Below are 15,583 nucleotides of genomic sequence, written 5' to 3' on the forward strand. Positions count from 1 at the left end.
TTTTGTATGCTACATTTATTTCATTAATAGATATCCTTGTGCATTTAGTGGAATCACTTAAAATCTCCTGCATCTTACCCTCATATGTAATGTAGTCCATAAGCACCACCCCTCCACCTTTATCAGGTTTCATTACCCTTAAATTCTTGTTTTTACTCATTAATTTGAGTGTTTCTTGCACCACAAAGGATAAATTTGATTGCAGCTTATGTCTCCCTAGTGACTTCCTTAACTCATTTTCCAAAACTAACTAAAAATTCTTTAATTGTGGGTGCAGGGGTGGGTTGAATATACTCTTACGAACTAATCTTTCTTCATAAAAAGTCTTTTTGACACCATTAAAAAATAATTCTAGATTTTTCTTTCTAATAAATAATTTAATATCTATTAACAGTTTACAAATATCAGTTCTCTGCCTGGGTATGAATCCAAAACCTTTTGAAAACAAATCAAAAAAAGGTTTTGTCACAGTGATACTAGAATAATTAAAAATGTTAAAATCATTTAATGTTCATTTACATCCATCATTATATAAACAATCATTTAATTTTTCCACCTCATTTGTTTCCTTCCTCGGGGCCCCCATTCTCTCACTTGGTAGTTTTTTGAACTATAATCAATTGGTTCCTTATACATCAGTCTCTCAGACCTTCGAAGTGGTGGAAATTCTGAAACTTCTAGTTCATTATCATCAAAAACTGGTATCTCATTTTCACTGATACTGTGCGTTACAACCCTCTTCCCTAATAATCTAGGCTTAGGGTAATATAATTTGGTTTTGTATTCATTCAAGTCTCTTTCAATTTTACCTAATTTCTTATTTTGAACATCAAAACATTTTGTTTCTAAATCTTTAAGTAACTTGTAATATTTATTCTTTTGCTCTTCTACAATGAAAAGCAAATCATTAGTAATATCCTTGTTGAGATGCTCAACTTGACTAAACCTTTTTTCCATTTCACTTTCATTATTTTGTATTATGGCCCTCATTATCTCAAAACCACAGTTGTCAAAGGCCGTAATCAACTGCTGGTGAAATGCAGTACCATTAACAACATTATTCGGATATTTACAAACTCTAAGGCCTTTAGGTACTATTTTTAATTGCAGACAGTGTTTCAGGTATGCATTGTCCATTTCGAGCATTTTGTATTTATACAAAGAATAATCAAAGTCTTCTAACATTTGAATATAAGTTCTACTAACACTTTTGTTGAATGTCTTTTTCCCAAATTCAAATTTAACATTGAGAATGTCTCTCAACTGCTGCACAGTACCTGTTTGATCCCCAGCATTGTTTCCAAAGTTCGAAGAATTAGTCCGGTTCTGCGCATCTCACAAACCTTCTGTAACTTGATTTCCAGTCTCTCTACAAACAGTGATGTGTGGGAATCCATCTAAACTCCCTGAGTCCTCCGTATTAACTCCATTTCTGTCACAAACTTCATCGCCATTGTGTACACGCGTTCCTTCATGCGAAGCAGAACGCCTAACTGCTTCCTGGTTTCCTGGTACAGAAAGCATCGATAACAGCGTAACCACTGATTGGCTGACTGGCGTAAGCAACCCTACCAATTTAGTCAGTTGGCCTATGAGCTTCCAAAGCTCTCCGATCTCGGTGCTCTTGTTTCCACTGTCCATGGCAACAAACCCCTGGGATTCCATCCAAAAAACAAACGAATAACCAAAATGAATGGAAGGTGCAAAAAGTCACTGATAACCACAGAAAGCACCCAGAATCCAAGGACTTTGTGACGAACAGTTTAATAACAAACAAAATAAAAACGCTGACAATATTCCACAACACGTTTTCGTCCTTAACTTTGTCAGATGAAATCACACAAGTGAACCACCTTATATACTAAACCAATTACAAAAGATCCAATAATAAAACAGATCTAATTAAGCAATTTCAAAGACAATGTTAAAGTAAAAACAAGCACTACTGTGATTTATCATACCCAGTTAAAGTAAATACAAATGAATATTGCCATGGACAGTGGAAACAAGAGCACCGAGATAGGAGAGCTTCGGAAACTCATAGGCCAACTGACTAAATTGGTAGGGTTGCTTACGCCAGTCAGCCAATCAGTGGTTATGCTGTTATTGATGCTTTCTGTACCAGGAAACCAGGAAGCAGTTAGGTGTTCTGCTTCGCATGAAGGAACGTGTGTACACAATGGCGATGAAGTTTGTGACAGAAATGGAGTTAATACGGCGGACTCAGGGAGTTTAGATGGATTCCCACACATCACTGTTTGTAGAGAGACTGGAAATCAAGTTACAGAAGGTTTGTGAGATACGTAGAACCGGACTAATTCTTCAAACTTTGGAAACAATGCTGGGGATCAAACAGGTACTGTGCAGCAGTTGAGAGACATTCTCAATGTTAAATTTGAATTTGGGAAAAAGACATTCAACAAAAGTGTTAGTAGAACTTATATTCAAATGTTAGAAGACTTTGATTATTCTTTGTATAAATACAAAATGCTCGAAATGGACAATGCATACCTGAAACACTGTCTGCAATTAAAAATAGTACCTAAAGGCCTTAGAGTTTGTAAATATCCGAATAATGTTGTTAATGGTACTGCATTTCACCAGCAGTTGATTACGGCCTTTGACAACTGTGGTTTTGAGATAATGAGGGCCATAATACAAAATAATGAAAGTGAAATGGAAAAATGGTTTAGTCAAGTTGAGCATCTCAACAAGGATATTACTAATGATTTGCTTTTCACTGTAGAAGAACAAAAGAATAAATATTACAAGTTACTTAAAGATTTAGAAACAAAATGTTTTGATGTTCAAAATAGGAAATTAGGTAAAATTGAAAGAGATTTGAATGAATACAAAACCAAATCACATTACCCTAAGCCTAGATTATTAGGGAAGAGGCTTGTAACGCACAGTATCAGTGAAAATGAGACACCAGTTTTTGATGATAATGAACTAGAAGTTTCAGAATTTCCACCACTTAGAAGGTCTGAGAGACTGATGTATAAGGAACCAATTTATTATAGTTCAAAAAACTACCAAGTGAGAGAATGGGGGCCCCGAGGAAGGAAACAAATGAGGTGGAAAAATTAAATGATTGTTTATATAATGATGGATGTAAATGTACATTAAATGATTTTAACATTTTTATTTATTCTAGTATCACTGTGACAAAACCTTTTTTTGATTTGTTTTCAAAAGGTTTTGGATTCATACCCAGGCAGAGAACTGAAATTTTTAAACTGTTAATAGATATTAAATTATTTATTAGAAAGAAAAATCTAGAATTATTTTTTAATGGTGTCAAAAAGACTTTTTATGAAGAAAGATTAGTTCGTAAGAGTATATTCAACCCACCCCTGCACCCACAATTAAAGAATTTTTAGTTAGTTTTGGAAAATGAGTTAAGGAAGTCACTAGGGAGACATAAGCTGCAATCAAATTTATCCTTTGTGGTGCAAGAAACACTCAAATTAGTGAGTAAAAACAAGAATTTAAGGGTTATGAAACCTGATAAAGGTGGAGGGGTGGTGCTTATGGACTACATTACATATGAGGGTAAGATGCAGGAGATTTTAAGTGATTCCACTAAATGCACAAGGATATCTATTAATGAAATAAATGTAGCATACAAAAAAATAAATGTGTTATTAAATGACTTATTAATGGATGGGTTGATTGATTTAGACACGTATAAATTCTTACATGTTGAAAAACCGAATGTTCCTTCAATTTTTGGCATACCAAAGGTACATAAAAATATGGAAGATCCACCTTTAAAACCAATAGTTTCTGCTAAAGGTTCTATTACAGCACCATTAGCAAAGTTTATTGATAAAAAAAGTGAAGAAAGTACTTATGAACAGTACTTATATATTACAGGATTCTTGGGACCTTCTGAGAAAATTGGATAAAACCTTTTATTCTGAGGATTTGGCTTTTGCTACCTTGGATGTAGTTGATTTATTTACTAGTATTCCCCATGATATAGGTCTTGAGTGGTTTGAAGAAGTTTTAGTGAGATTTAAAGGAATTACACACAATTATTTTAGAACAGTTTTGGTCCTAATGGAGGTAGTATTAAAAATAATTTTATATTTTTTGAAGGAGAATATTTTAAGCAATGTAGGGGAGTTGCCATGGGGGCACATTGTGCTCCTACTTATGCTAATATTATTATGTCACACTGGGAAAATACATATTTATCAACTTCTGTTTTTAGTAAATTTTGGACATTTTATGGCAGATTTTTAGATGATTTCTGTTTTTTATGGAAAGGAAATGAGGATGATTTTAACCTATTTATTGAATTTTTAAATGGTACGACTGATTTTTTAAAATTTACACATAAATTTGATAATCAACAGTTAAATTATTTGGATGTAAATATTATTAAGACCAAGGATGGTTTTAAGTCTAAAATTTATAGAAAAGAAACTTTCTCGAACTCATATTTACACTACACCAGCTCGCATCCACCTCACCAGAAGAGAAGCTTGATGAAAGGTCAGATAGTTTGCCTTAGTAGAATGACCTCTGATGATACTACTTACAATAATGAATGTGGAATTTTGAAAGGTTTATTTTTAAACAGAGGCTACCCAGGTGAACTTTTTGACCAGGTATGTAGTGAGGTTACTTGTGAGAGAAGAGGCAAGTTTGCACCTATTCTAGGTAAAGGTGAAACTAGTGTAAGACAAGAGTTAAATAATGAAAATAGTGGTGCCAATTATGAATCTGGTATTATTGCAACCTACGACGGGCAGTCAGGAATAGTTAAATGAGTTATTGATAAAGAATGGAAAAACTTTGCTAGATTATCTTATTTAAACCACATTTTTGATAACTAATTAAAATTTATTTATAGGAAGGGTAACAATATTAAGAATATTTTGGAGAGAGGGATAAATGAAAAAATGTTTGAAGATGTTACTAAGAAAAGAATAGGGTTGTTTAAATGTGGAAGGTGTAGTTATTGTTCACACCTCACTGTAAGAGATTCATTATATTTACCAAGTAGACATAAGAAATTAAAATTAGGTGCATTTGTAAATTGTAATACTAAGGGTATTATATATTTAGTTACTTGTACGAAATGTGATTCATTCTATGTAGGGAAAAGTGAATGGATGCTCAAGCAAAGAATTTATGAGCATCTTTATGATATCAGGACTAAAAAAGAAAATAATGCACTATATAAACACACTATTACATGTAAATCAGCAATGTTTAGGTTCTTTGTTTTAGAAACTGTGTTAATTGACCCCAGAGGTGGGAATTGGGAAACACTAGCAGAATACAGAGAACTATATTGGCAAATTATATTAGAAGCTAACAGAACACCAGGTCTTAATGAAATGATATCCCTCATTCCAGTTTTGAAACTGAGGTCTGCCAAGTTATAAGTATAGCTCCATCAATTTATTAATTTATTAATTTATTTGGGTATTGTGATATTTTATATGGATTTTTTACAATATGATATATCAAAGATATTGTACATATTATATGTTTCGTTTTAGAAATATTCATATACATTTATTGATATATATATATATATATATATATATATATATATATATATATATATATATATTCATTTGTATTTACTTTAACTGGGTATGATAAATCACAGTAGTGCCTGTTTTTACTTTAACATTGTCTTTGAAATTGCTTAATTAGATCTGTTTTATTACTGGATCTTTTGTAATTGGTTTAGTATATAAGGTGAGTTCACTTGTGTGATTTCATCTGACGAAGTTAAGGATGAAAACTTGTTGTGGAATATTGTCAGCGTTTTTATTTTGTTTGTTATTAAACTGTTCGTAACAAAGTCCTTGGATTCTGGGTGCTTTCTGTGGTTATTAGTGACTTTTTGCACCTTCCGTTCATTTTGGTTATTCAATATTATTCTACTGTGTTTCTGGTAAACTTAAGTCCCCAGCTATTATTATTATTCCTTCCTGTGTTTCATGTAAGAAATGTATGAATTCTTCTAGGTCATCTGAACTTGACTTTGGTGGTCTATACACTCCAACAAATGCAAGGAGTGTAGTCCTGTACATGGGCAAGAGGCTTTTATCATGATGTAGAAAAAGCTTTAACGAGTTGCCCATACATTCTGTTATTCCACACCAAAATGTTTTTGCAAATTTTTCCTATGAATAAATGAGCCAGTTTCTTTGAGCTCCATGAGAACAGTCTGCCCCTAGTTCACACACACACACATATACATATACATATACACACACATACACACACACACACACACACACACACACACACACACACACACACACACACACACACACACAGATACAGTTTCCCAACTGCATTTCCTCCTTCTCCTGTATTCTCTAGCTGATTTCATATACCATGAAAAAAATGTTTTATGATAGTCATTAACTTATGATTTCAAAAGTGTACTCACATGTTGCTTGAATTGATCTCACTTAGCTGCAAAATCAGATTTCCCTTCCCAAAATTGCCCTGACCAACTCTGACTTGATGATTTCATAAAAAATTAGGGTTAGCTCATTACCTCAGGAAAAACATGACATGAGATTTTTGGAGAGTTTAAATTTTATTATAACAATCAATTGGTCCAAAAGGGAGTAGCTGGTTAGCCAGATATCTTTTGTTGTTCTTGTATGATGCCTGCTACTTTTATTCAATAATTGGTTAGCATTAGGATACAAACTTTTCCACATGCTGCTTACTGAGAAATTCTCACATATAGTATGAGCTGCTCCTGCAATCTTGGGGTAGTGGTACATTTCACTATGTTATGTCGGAGGAGGTGGCAAGGCCCCCCACACATTACATAGGCTGCATTTCTGAGAGCTGTGTTTTTAACTTCAAATCTGGTGTTTTGGGGATATTTCTCATAGGATTCTGTGACAGTAAACAGTATATATGCTCAACATCTCTTCCTTACCACATCATCCGGCCTCTATCTTAGCTCACCAATTTATGGATTTGCATTACTTAACTTTGGACATCAGTTTGCTCATACTGTTCCATTTGTTGGATGACTCCTACAAATACTTTAGAAGTCATCTTTAGCTCCAAGACTTTCTATAATGACATCTGTTTATAACATAATGGAGTCAGCCTTCTTTATGATATTTCCACAAAACTGAACTGATTACTGTGGAATAATAAAAAAAATATCAGATTTTGCAGTGCCAGTATGCAATACATTGATAAACTCTTGTCAAGGGCAGGAATCACAACCCTTGCTAATGTGGATGTTTCAGGTTCTACAACTGGAAATCAGAGTATTCATCTGTTAATGCTAACACAGTCACAGTTGTTAACTGACATGTAAAAAAGTCTACATCTATGTTTTTTTTCTGGGATGCTTTCCAATAGTTTTGGAATAGGACAAGAATGCTTGTATTTTGCTGTGTATTGGCTTTGCAAAGTAATTGGTCATGCAAACAGTTTTCTATCATGCTATCCATGTTAGAACACTGTCTTCTCCCTGACTATGGCATCTATGTTTACTGCTTCTAGGTTTGCTTTGTGTGCAGTTTATGTGCACGTTTTCTACAACATTTAACAAAAGTTTGCCAACAGAAGAAACTGCTGTTTCATCTTTATATTTCCCTTTCATTCTGATAGTATTGGCAGCTGTGCTTGTTTTAGTTTTTGTGTGCTATTTTTTAGTTAACAGAAGTGTTTTACTTTTTGCAACATTGTACCTTTATATGTTTCAATTTTTTTTTTTCTTTTAGAGTCAGCACTCTTGGCATTGCATATTTTACTATCATGCTCACATGATCAACAGCTTTGTCTTGTTTCTCTTTTGTAACTATCAGACATTTCTCTAGTCTGCCACATTGTGTCTTCTGTCTTCAAACTGGTTAGGCTATAGCTTCTATGTTAACCACATTGACAGTTTCATATAAAGATTTTTTCATTTATGTGTTACATGCTAGACATAAAGGTGAAGCACACAGCTTACGGTATGAGGAATGTCCTTGGAAGGCAATCTTTTAGAGAAATAATATAATGCTACTCAGGTTGAACTGACTAAAAGTGAATCAGCTGTTGTACACACAGTGGTGCAGCTACTCACACTAACAGAAAAAGCCACACAAAAGGAACAGTGAAACCTTTTTTTTTTTACGAACTAGGTTCTGAATTCTAACTTCACAACTCTCCACAATAAATTATAACAAGAAGTTACATATTAAGTAGATATGAAGCATCCCAATGAAATTTGTATACATTTCACTCCCTTGATTGCCAACCCAGTCAGCTATACTTGAATCCAAAATACTCAGTCATATCACTGCACTATCATTTAATAGGAAGAAGGACTTTAACAGGCTATAGCTGGAATTCTGTACTAAGAAACCTGACTGTAGGCTAAGCCTTTCCCCAGGCAATTCTTACATAGCAGCTTCCTTAATGCAGATGCCAGATCATGCACTTTCATCTAGTCAAGTTGAGAATTCCAAATCAACCTTACATTTTGCTCCTTAAATGCAGGCTCCGGGGAAGCATTTTTGAAGAAGTAAAAAGCAATTTCACAAGGTTTTCAAAGCACATGTGATAATATGATATGTGTAAATTTAGTTTTCATTATGAAGTGTTAAGACATTTTTTATGAAAACTAAGCCATAAAAATAATACAGGCCATTTGAAATGAAAAGCACAAAAAGGTGGAGACTTTTGTTGCAGCATAACATGTAAGACAAGTTACCAGGATTGTGTGTGTGTGTGTGTGTGTGTGTGTGTGTGTGTGTGTGTGTGTGTGTGTGTGTGTGTGTGTGTGTGTGTGTGTGTGTGGTAGGAAAATATTTTTTATTACTTTGGCATTTGTTGTGTTGACTGCCTGATCACAACAGTATGAGATGACTTCATACCATTTGTTACTAGCTGTATACTTGGCATAAGCAAACTGGGATGACATTTTCTTGAGTTTTATTTTTCCATGCTTGTAAGTAAATAATTAATCAATGCTGAGTAGTAGGCATAATTCACATCTTTTAGCATAGTTAAACCATGAAGGGAACCTATAAATAGCCAGAGCTGCCTTGCATATGAAACTTGCATATGTATGTACAACAAAAGATGTCTACTTTAAAGTAACAGGTTCCTGTTACGTGATCGAAGATGCATTCTGTTGAATGCGTCCTGATCGACCATAAAAGAACAAAAAGGCAAAATAGTGAAGTGGTTTTTAAGCGAATTCTTTCCCTGGGAAAGAATTTGCTTGGCCGCTTCTGTTACTTTGCAGTTTTTGGCACTGTAGTACAATCTCAGAGTTGGTATATTTAAGTAGGGGGGTGTGGGGGATGAAGCCCCCCACTTTATGTACTGTTTTAAAGTTTTTTGTTTGTTTTTTTTTGGAACAGCGATTTTTTTCCCTTGGAAAAAAATCGCTGTTCTGAGGTTTCGACATTGTAAGCTTTCACTTACATGGGGTCGATTAATCATCATTCGCTTATTTAAGAATTCGATGATGTAATATAGACCCAAAGTAACAATGAAATTACTTTTTTAAATATTGATTCCAGAGAGTTTGAAGGGGAATGTGAAGCTTTTTTAGGATAAATTGTATAGCTGATTAGATTACTTGTTTTTTTATATATTTAATTGTTTGTTTAAACTGGCAGAGTATCATGAGTCTGAATAGTGATAGCACTATTAGATACAGTGGTAGTGACACAAGTGTGGGAAGGTGCCCACAAAACTGAGTGCAGTCAGGTGATGATGAATCTGTGGATTATCTAAGAGTTTCTTTCTTACAGTCACTACAGGCATCACTATTAATCTTATTTACAGCAGTAACCTCTTCTGGTTTTTGTGGTACAGTAAATGAATGTATTTAACTCAACCAAACCTAGATTTAATCAGTATGTGCTTGAGAAGGTTATCAGTAAAACATGACAGAAGAAACAACAGGGCAGTTTGATGTAACTAGATGAAATTGTGTTAACTAAACTTTATGACACCTATAGAATGTTTAAAAATATTTTCTGAATGCTTTTTTTCTTGCATTTTATGTTTTTCATTAAAGATGGACAATACACATGGGTCCTCAATCCAGGAAATCTTACTGGAGCGGGAACATACTACTTGTTGGTAACAATGAGCGAGGAATCTAATTCTGCAAGTTCTGCCAACAACACAGTAGAGATCTCTTCATTTGTGGCACAGTGTTTGTTCTGGAATGAAACAAATAGTAGCTGGAATGGAAATGGCTGCCGTGTGAGTTAACGTGACCTTTTTTAAGACTTTTTTCATGTAAAATATTGTTTGCTTTAAAAATTATAACTTCAAATGCAATCTTTTTTCACTATCAAATAATCTTGTAACAGAATAACACAAACTATTAAACATAATCTACCATTAATCATTGCCAACTAACCTGCAATAAAACTCTGTTCAAGGTGAACTAAGGTAGGGCATCCAGACTAATGCCAATATCAAGTAGATGTTGTTGAAATAGATTGTGAACAAGATTGTATGCCTCTGTCAAATCAATAAAAGCAGTGTCTGTGCAGTCCTTTGTCCATCCCTAGCAGGATGTTAACAGTCTTTAGCTTCCCACTGCTTCACTCAGTCAGGAAGTCAGTCAGACACAGATGCAGGACTATAATGATAAAGCTGGAAAAATACTGAAGAAGAGAATGTGAAACTACTATCAACCTGAAAGAAGAAGAAAATTATTTTCATGCATTACCTTTTATAGGGGATGTGCTGGACAAAGGAGAAAAGACTGGACTTGTATTATTAGGCGAACAGGCCGAGGCCTCCACTTTATGTCCGACTAATGAGGAGAGTAACGCTGTCTTGGCTTACATCCCAATGAGCTATGTCAATTTCAAAAATGCCCAGTGGAAAGACAGCATATTAAATAGAGCTATAGAGAATATCGAAAAAAGCAGATAGAGAAACAAGGGAATGGAACAGCTCTACTTCATACCCGTACCTGGAACTGAAAAATGAATTACTGTGAAGGGCAACCAAAGGCAAAGAACAGATAATGAGCATTTATTAATTTATTTATTCATTTACACTTTCATACCGGTATAGTTCGACTTGGCACAATGCCCCTTTTCAACTGAGGCTCACAGAGTAAAGCTCAACACAAAATACATACATTCATTAAATTTACAAAACATTACACTAAGAGAGTACTACAAGTCTAATAAAAAAATATTTCCAGCAATAATTAGTTAATGGTTTGAAGACAAAAAGTGCGTGCTAGAGAAACAAGTAAGTAGTTTTAACTATTAAACCAAAAGAGAAAAGAAAAATATTATTTTTAAGGTCTTTCAGAACACTTGCAAATTAAGATATAGCCTCATTTTTAAGTGATCATTTAGAGACTGACATAAATGGCAAAAGCTATGGTTTAACTAGATTTTGCTGGCTTACTATTTTGATGGGCATAGTGAGCTTTTATGCAGCTTGCACAGAATGTCAGAAGACAATATTCAACCCATGGGTTATGAACTGTTGCATCCTTATCATGCATATCCCTTTTGAATGAATAACAATAGACATTGTAGGCCAGCTTGTAAAATCAATAAGGGCAGTCCTGGTAAGTATCGATTAGACAATAATATTGCTTGTGGCAGTACATCTATAAGGATCAATGATGATGGACAGAGCTGTGGTAACATCACAGAGAGCCAGAGAGACATATACACACACACATACACACACACACACACACATACACACACACACACACACACACACACACACACACACACACACACACATGCACACATGCACACACACACAGACAGACACACACACACATGGGTGTTAACTTCACTTAACTCTGCTGGGTTTGCGATATTGTCACCAGAACTGGAGAAAACTGTCTTATTGCAGCATATCAGAGGATATTATTTAGTGAAGCAGACACTTGGACAAGTTCTGGTTGCCATAACCTGCAACTGCTCACATAAAGATTTGAGGTATTGTTCATTTTGTACTTTTTGAGGACTGCAACTCCAAATCAATGGAACAAGATATTGTCAACAGAAGAACCCTTTCTCAGCTGTTTGCAGCAAAGTCTTGGTAGCTACACATTCTCATTGATGGGGGACAAGAGATAAGTAAGTAGACAGAGATAGGAAGCCCTGAAAAGTTAAATGACAAAATCTTACAAGTTGTGCAAGGAGAGTGTTTCTAGATGGTTCTTAGCAACTTGGAGCTGCACACTAATATCTGTGAAAGTCTTCAAACCATGTATTTCTTAAATTGCTTTACAATTAAACCAAATGTTCTTCTTGAGGCAGGTCACTAGCACCTTGGATCAGAAGCATACTTCTCACCTACAAACATTGAAAATAGATACAAAGGCCCTTGTAAAGTAGATACCTCCATCTAAAAATGTAGACATATAATTAGCATAAAATCTGAACACCAATTAGCACATACTACTTCCTGTTTCCAGTAGGAATGTGGGATACTATTCAGAAACACAGTTAAAAAACAAGAGTCTTACAAAAATGATGAAAAATATAAGCATTATGAAAGAGACAGTGTAAAAATCTCTAGACTTTACTGAATTGTATTTCAAAATTCTACCATACAGGGATACTTATTTTTGCTTATGTCAAAGGGAGATGTAAGATACGTGACTTCTTTCTTCAAATTATTGATATCACATGTATGTTAATCGGGTTTTCTATTTTTTTTTTCTTGTGTAACAGATGGCTTGAAAAATCAAGCTTGATTAATCAGGGAGAATTTAGAAAATTGTGTGAAGATGTAAATCAAGATGAAAATAGGGACATAACTCCAAAAATAGGTACATCATGTGCAAGTGTAAATTTGTCCTGAGAACAGGAAAAATATGGGCAGTAGAGAGGTCTGATCAAGAGGCAGTTCCTGCCATTACTAACCTTTACAAACTTCCTTGTCTCTGTACGAACACAGCTTAAGCCTTTAGAGTACGATGCATTTTCTTAAAAAAAAAGACGGTAGAATCAGTGTTATCAAATATGCTCACAGTGCAATTTACATTGCTGTACTATTGTCTTACAAACATTTCACAAGATCACATGTATTACAACTCCACAACACATAGGTAAAGGGAAAAGGCATACATCTTAACCTCTTAGAGCAAGAAGTATGGACAAAGTCATAAAAAAGTGGGACAAAGACTCAAAAATAGGGACTTTTTTTAAAATATTGCTCTTACAAACTTAGAAAGTTGATAGAATAACAAGTTTTGCATTGGCATGAAATTTCTGAAGGGTATGAAGTCTGAAACTCAAATTTCTGTCATTATTTTCTAACTTCAGTCTTTAATGATTTGCCACTAATTTGCCAGAACACTACAATTTTATAGAAAATGGACCAAAAATATGAGGCAAAAATCTGGACATTCTGTGAAAATCTGTACAGTTGAGAGGTATGAAGGCATTGATCTTTTAGTCTGCATATGACTGAGAACCTAGTAACATAAATACTTTTATTATGGATGGGATTGGGGTGGGGAGGATCAGTTATTCAATAAAACAGTGACACTTAAACTCACAAAATCATACTAGTTTATATTGACTGGCTTTTTTTTTCTTAGCAAATGCACTTCAATACATATTCTGTTATTTTCCACCTTTCTCAGTGCACAGTGCTAACTTAAATGCTCCCGATTTGAGGCCTTTGTCCCTGATAATTTTTGACTTTGTCTCTAATTCTTGAGGAAAGAGGCTGAGAACTGTGGTCCTAGGTTTCAGTAGTAATTAGTAGACATGCACAAAGGAAGGGTCAGGGCAGACGAGACATTCTTTACATGTCATTTATTTCTGATCCATTCATGCTTTAACATCTCCATTCCTGTTTACAATATGTATATACATATGTTTTTCTTTTGGCTTTTCCCGGTTAGGGGTCGCCACAGTGGAACTCCAGTCTGCTAATGATTGACAGTAGATTTTTTTTTATAGGTGCCTAGGTGCCAGCTGGATTCCCAAACTTCAATGAAGGCACCCCATTCTACGCATGTCTTTCGAATGCCACTCGACCATGGGGAGGACATGCAGACTCCACACAGAAGGCGCTCCAGCCGAGAATCGAACCGGAGAACCTCTTGCTGTGAGGCAACAACACTACCGCTGCACCACCATGGCAATATGTATGTACACATATATATATATATTTATATTTATATTTTACCATTTTCTAACAATTATTTCCTTCGTCCTCATTGTGTTTAGGTTTTTAGAGTCTTTCTCAAATTCAGCTTTCTTAAGAGTAGAAGTGTTTAGAAACAGTTCGCTCCAGAATTCATAGAATTAATTCTTCAAAGAATAATTAAGACCAATAGGTTGCCACAACTCAGGAGAGATTTTAAGTTATTGCAGATTGTGGTATCTTTGGATATGATTGTATTCAGACCTATCAAATTTCCCTATTTTGGAGGAATATTCCTATATTCAGGTTTGATATAGGATGTCCCTATATTTAGAATTGATTTACCACTTCACATAACTTTCTGAATCCCCCTCATAACATGTGATTTAGCCGTCTAGTACACAGAAAACCACACTACATGACCAACATACATAATTTAAAGAAAGAAGGCACACATCTATGAAACAAAACTAAATAACATTGTGTGGTAGCATTTTGCAATTCATTAAAGTCTATTTATTTTCCACTTTCTTTTTGATAACGTACTTATATTTTTTCAGTCATTTTTGTCACTCTGTTTTTTAAACATGTATTTCTGAGTGATATCTCACATTCCTATGAGAAAAGGGAAGCTATGTGTTATTTGGCATTCAATGTTAAGCTAATTAAAAATCCAGATGTTCCTATTTTTGAAAAGCTTGTGTTCCTATTTTCAGTGTCTGCAGGTGATTGTATTATTCAGCAGAATGCCTGAGAAATGCAGCTCTTCCCATTTCTCTATAGGAAGCCTAACTTACCACATCAGTTTTTATTACTGTTTCCTTTTGAGGAATTAGACTGACAACTGTTTCAACTACTAATGCGATGGCTGGTTCATTATTCTGTTTTAACAACAAACACTCAATTATTTTACATTGCTGATAGCTAGCAGGGAAATGTCAGCCCATTTCTATTTTTCTGTTTCTTTCCTATGTAATTTCCATTAGATACTTTTGGGGGACATTTACAGGAGACCCTGGATATACCACTTTGTTTAAATTAATTGCAAAAAGTCTTAGCATTAAATGGAGACTGAAGGTATCAAACCCAAGATTAAGCTGAAGTTTTTCAGAAACTTGCAACTTCCAGTATTTATGCTATGCTGCCAGCCTACCTACTTCTAATCTAGTGTCATTCTTTTTGTTGCTGCAGTCCAGGGCACTGTTGCACTGTTTCCTACAATTTTAAAATTTAGCAAGATTATCTTAAGAAGAAAATAAATCTCTCCAGAAAATTTCTTCACCTCCTGCACTTAGTTATAAACAAAGTCTTCTGTTTTCTGGGGGAGTCTGGGTGTTACATTTCTTTTTTTCAGTTTGATTAGATCATTCCTTTTAGGGTTGGGATTTTATTTCATGATCTTGTATATTCAAAATTTTTTTTAGTGTATGTTATTTCTTATTTGGGGGTGGATTTATTACAGGTTTGAGAA

The 15,583-nt window shown here is 34.5% G+C and overlaps 1 protein-coding gene across 1 annotated transcript in view; it reads left to right on the top strand.

Moving 5' to 3' along the window:
- PKD1L2 (polycystin 1 like 2) overlaps window positions 1–15,583 on the top strand; it is a 1,522,374-nt gene that overhangs the window by 860,018 nt on the left and 646,773 nt on the right. Inside the window, exon 27 of the mRNA XM_044081586.1 lies at window positions 10,031–10,221. Coding sequence (XP_043937521.1) covers window positions 10,031–10,221 — 191 coding nt within the window. The remainder of the gene's footprint in view (window positions 1–10,030; window positions 10,222–15,583) is intronic.

This window comes from Protopterus annectens, chromosome 8.part1, assembly GCF_019279795.1.
Source record: "Protopterus annectens isolate FY-2018-M chromosome 8.part1, PAN1.0, whole genome shotgun sequence".
Taxonomy (NCBI): Eukaryota; Metazoa; Chordata; order Ceratodontiformes; family Protopteridae; genus Protopterus; species Protopterus annectens.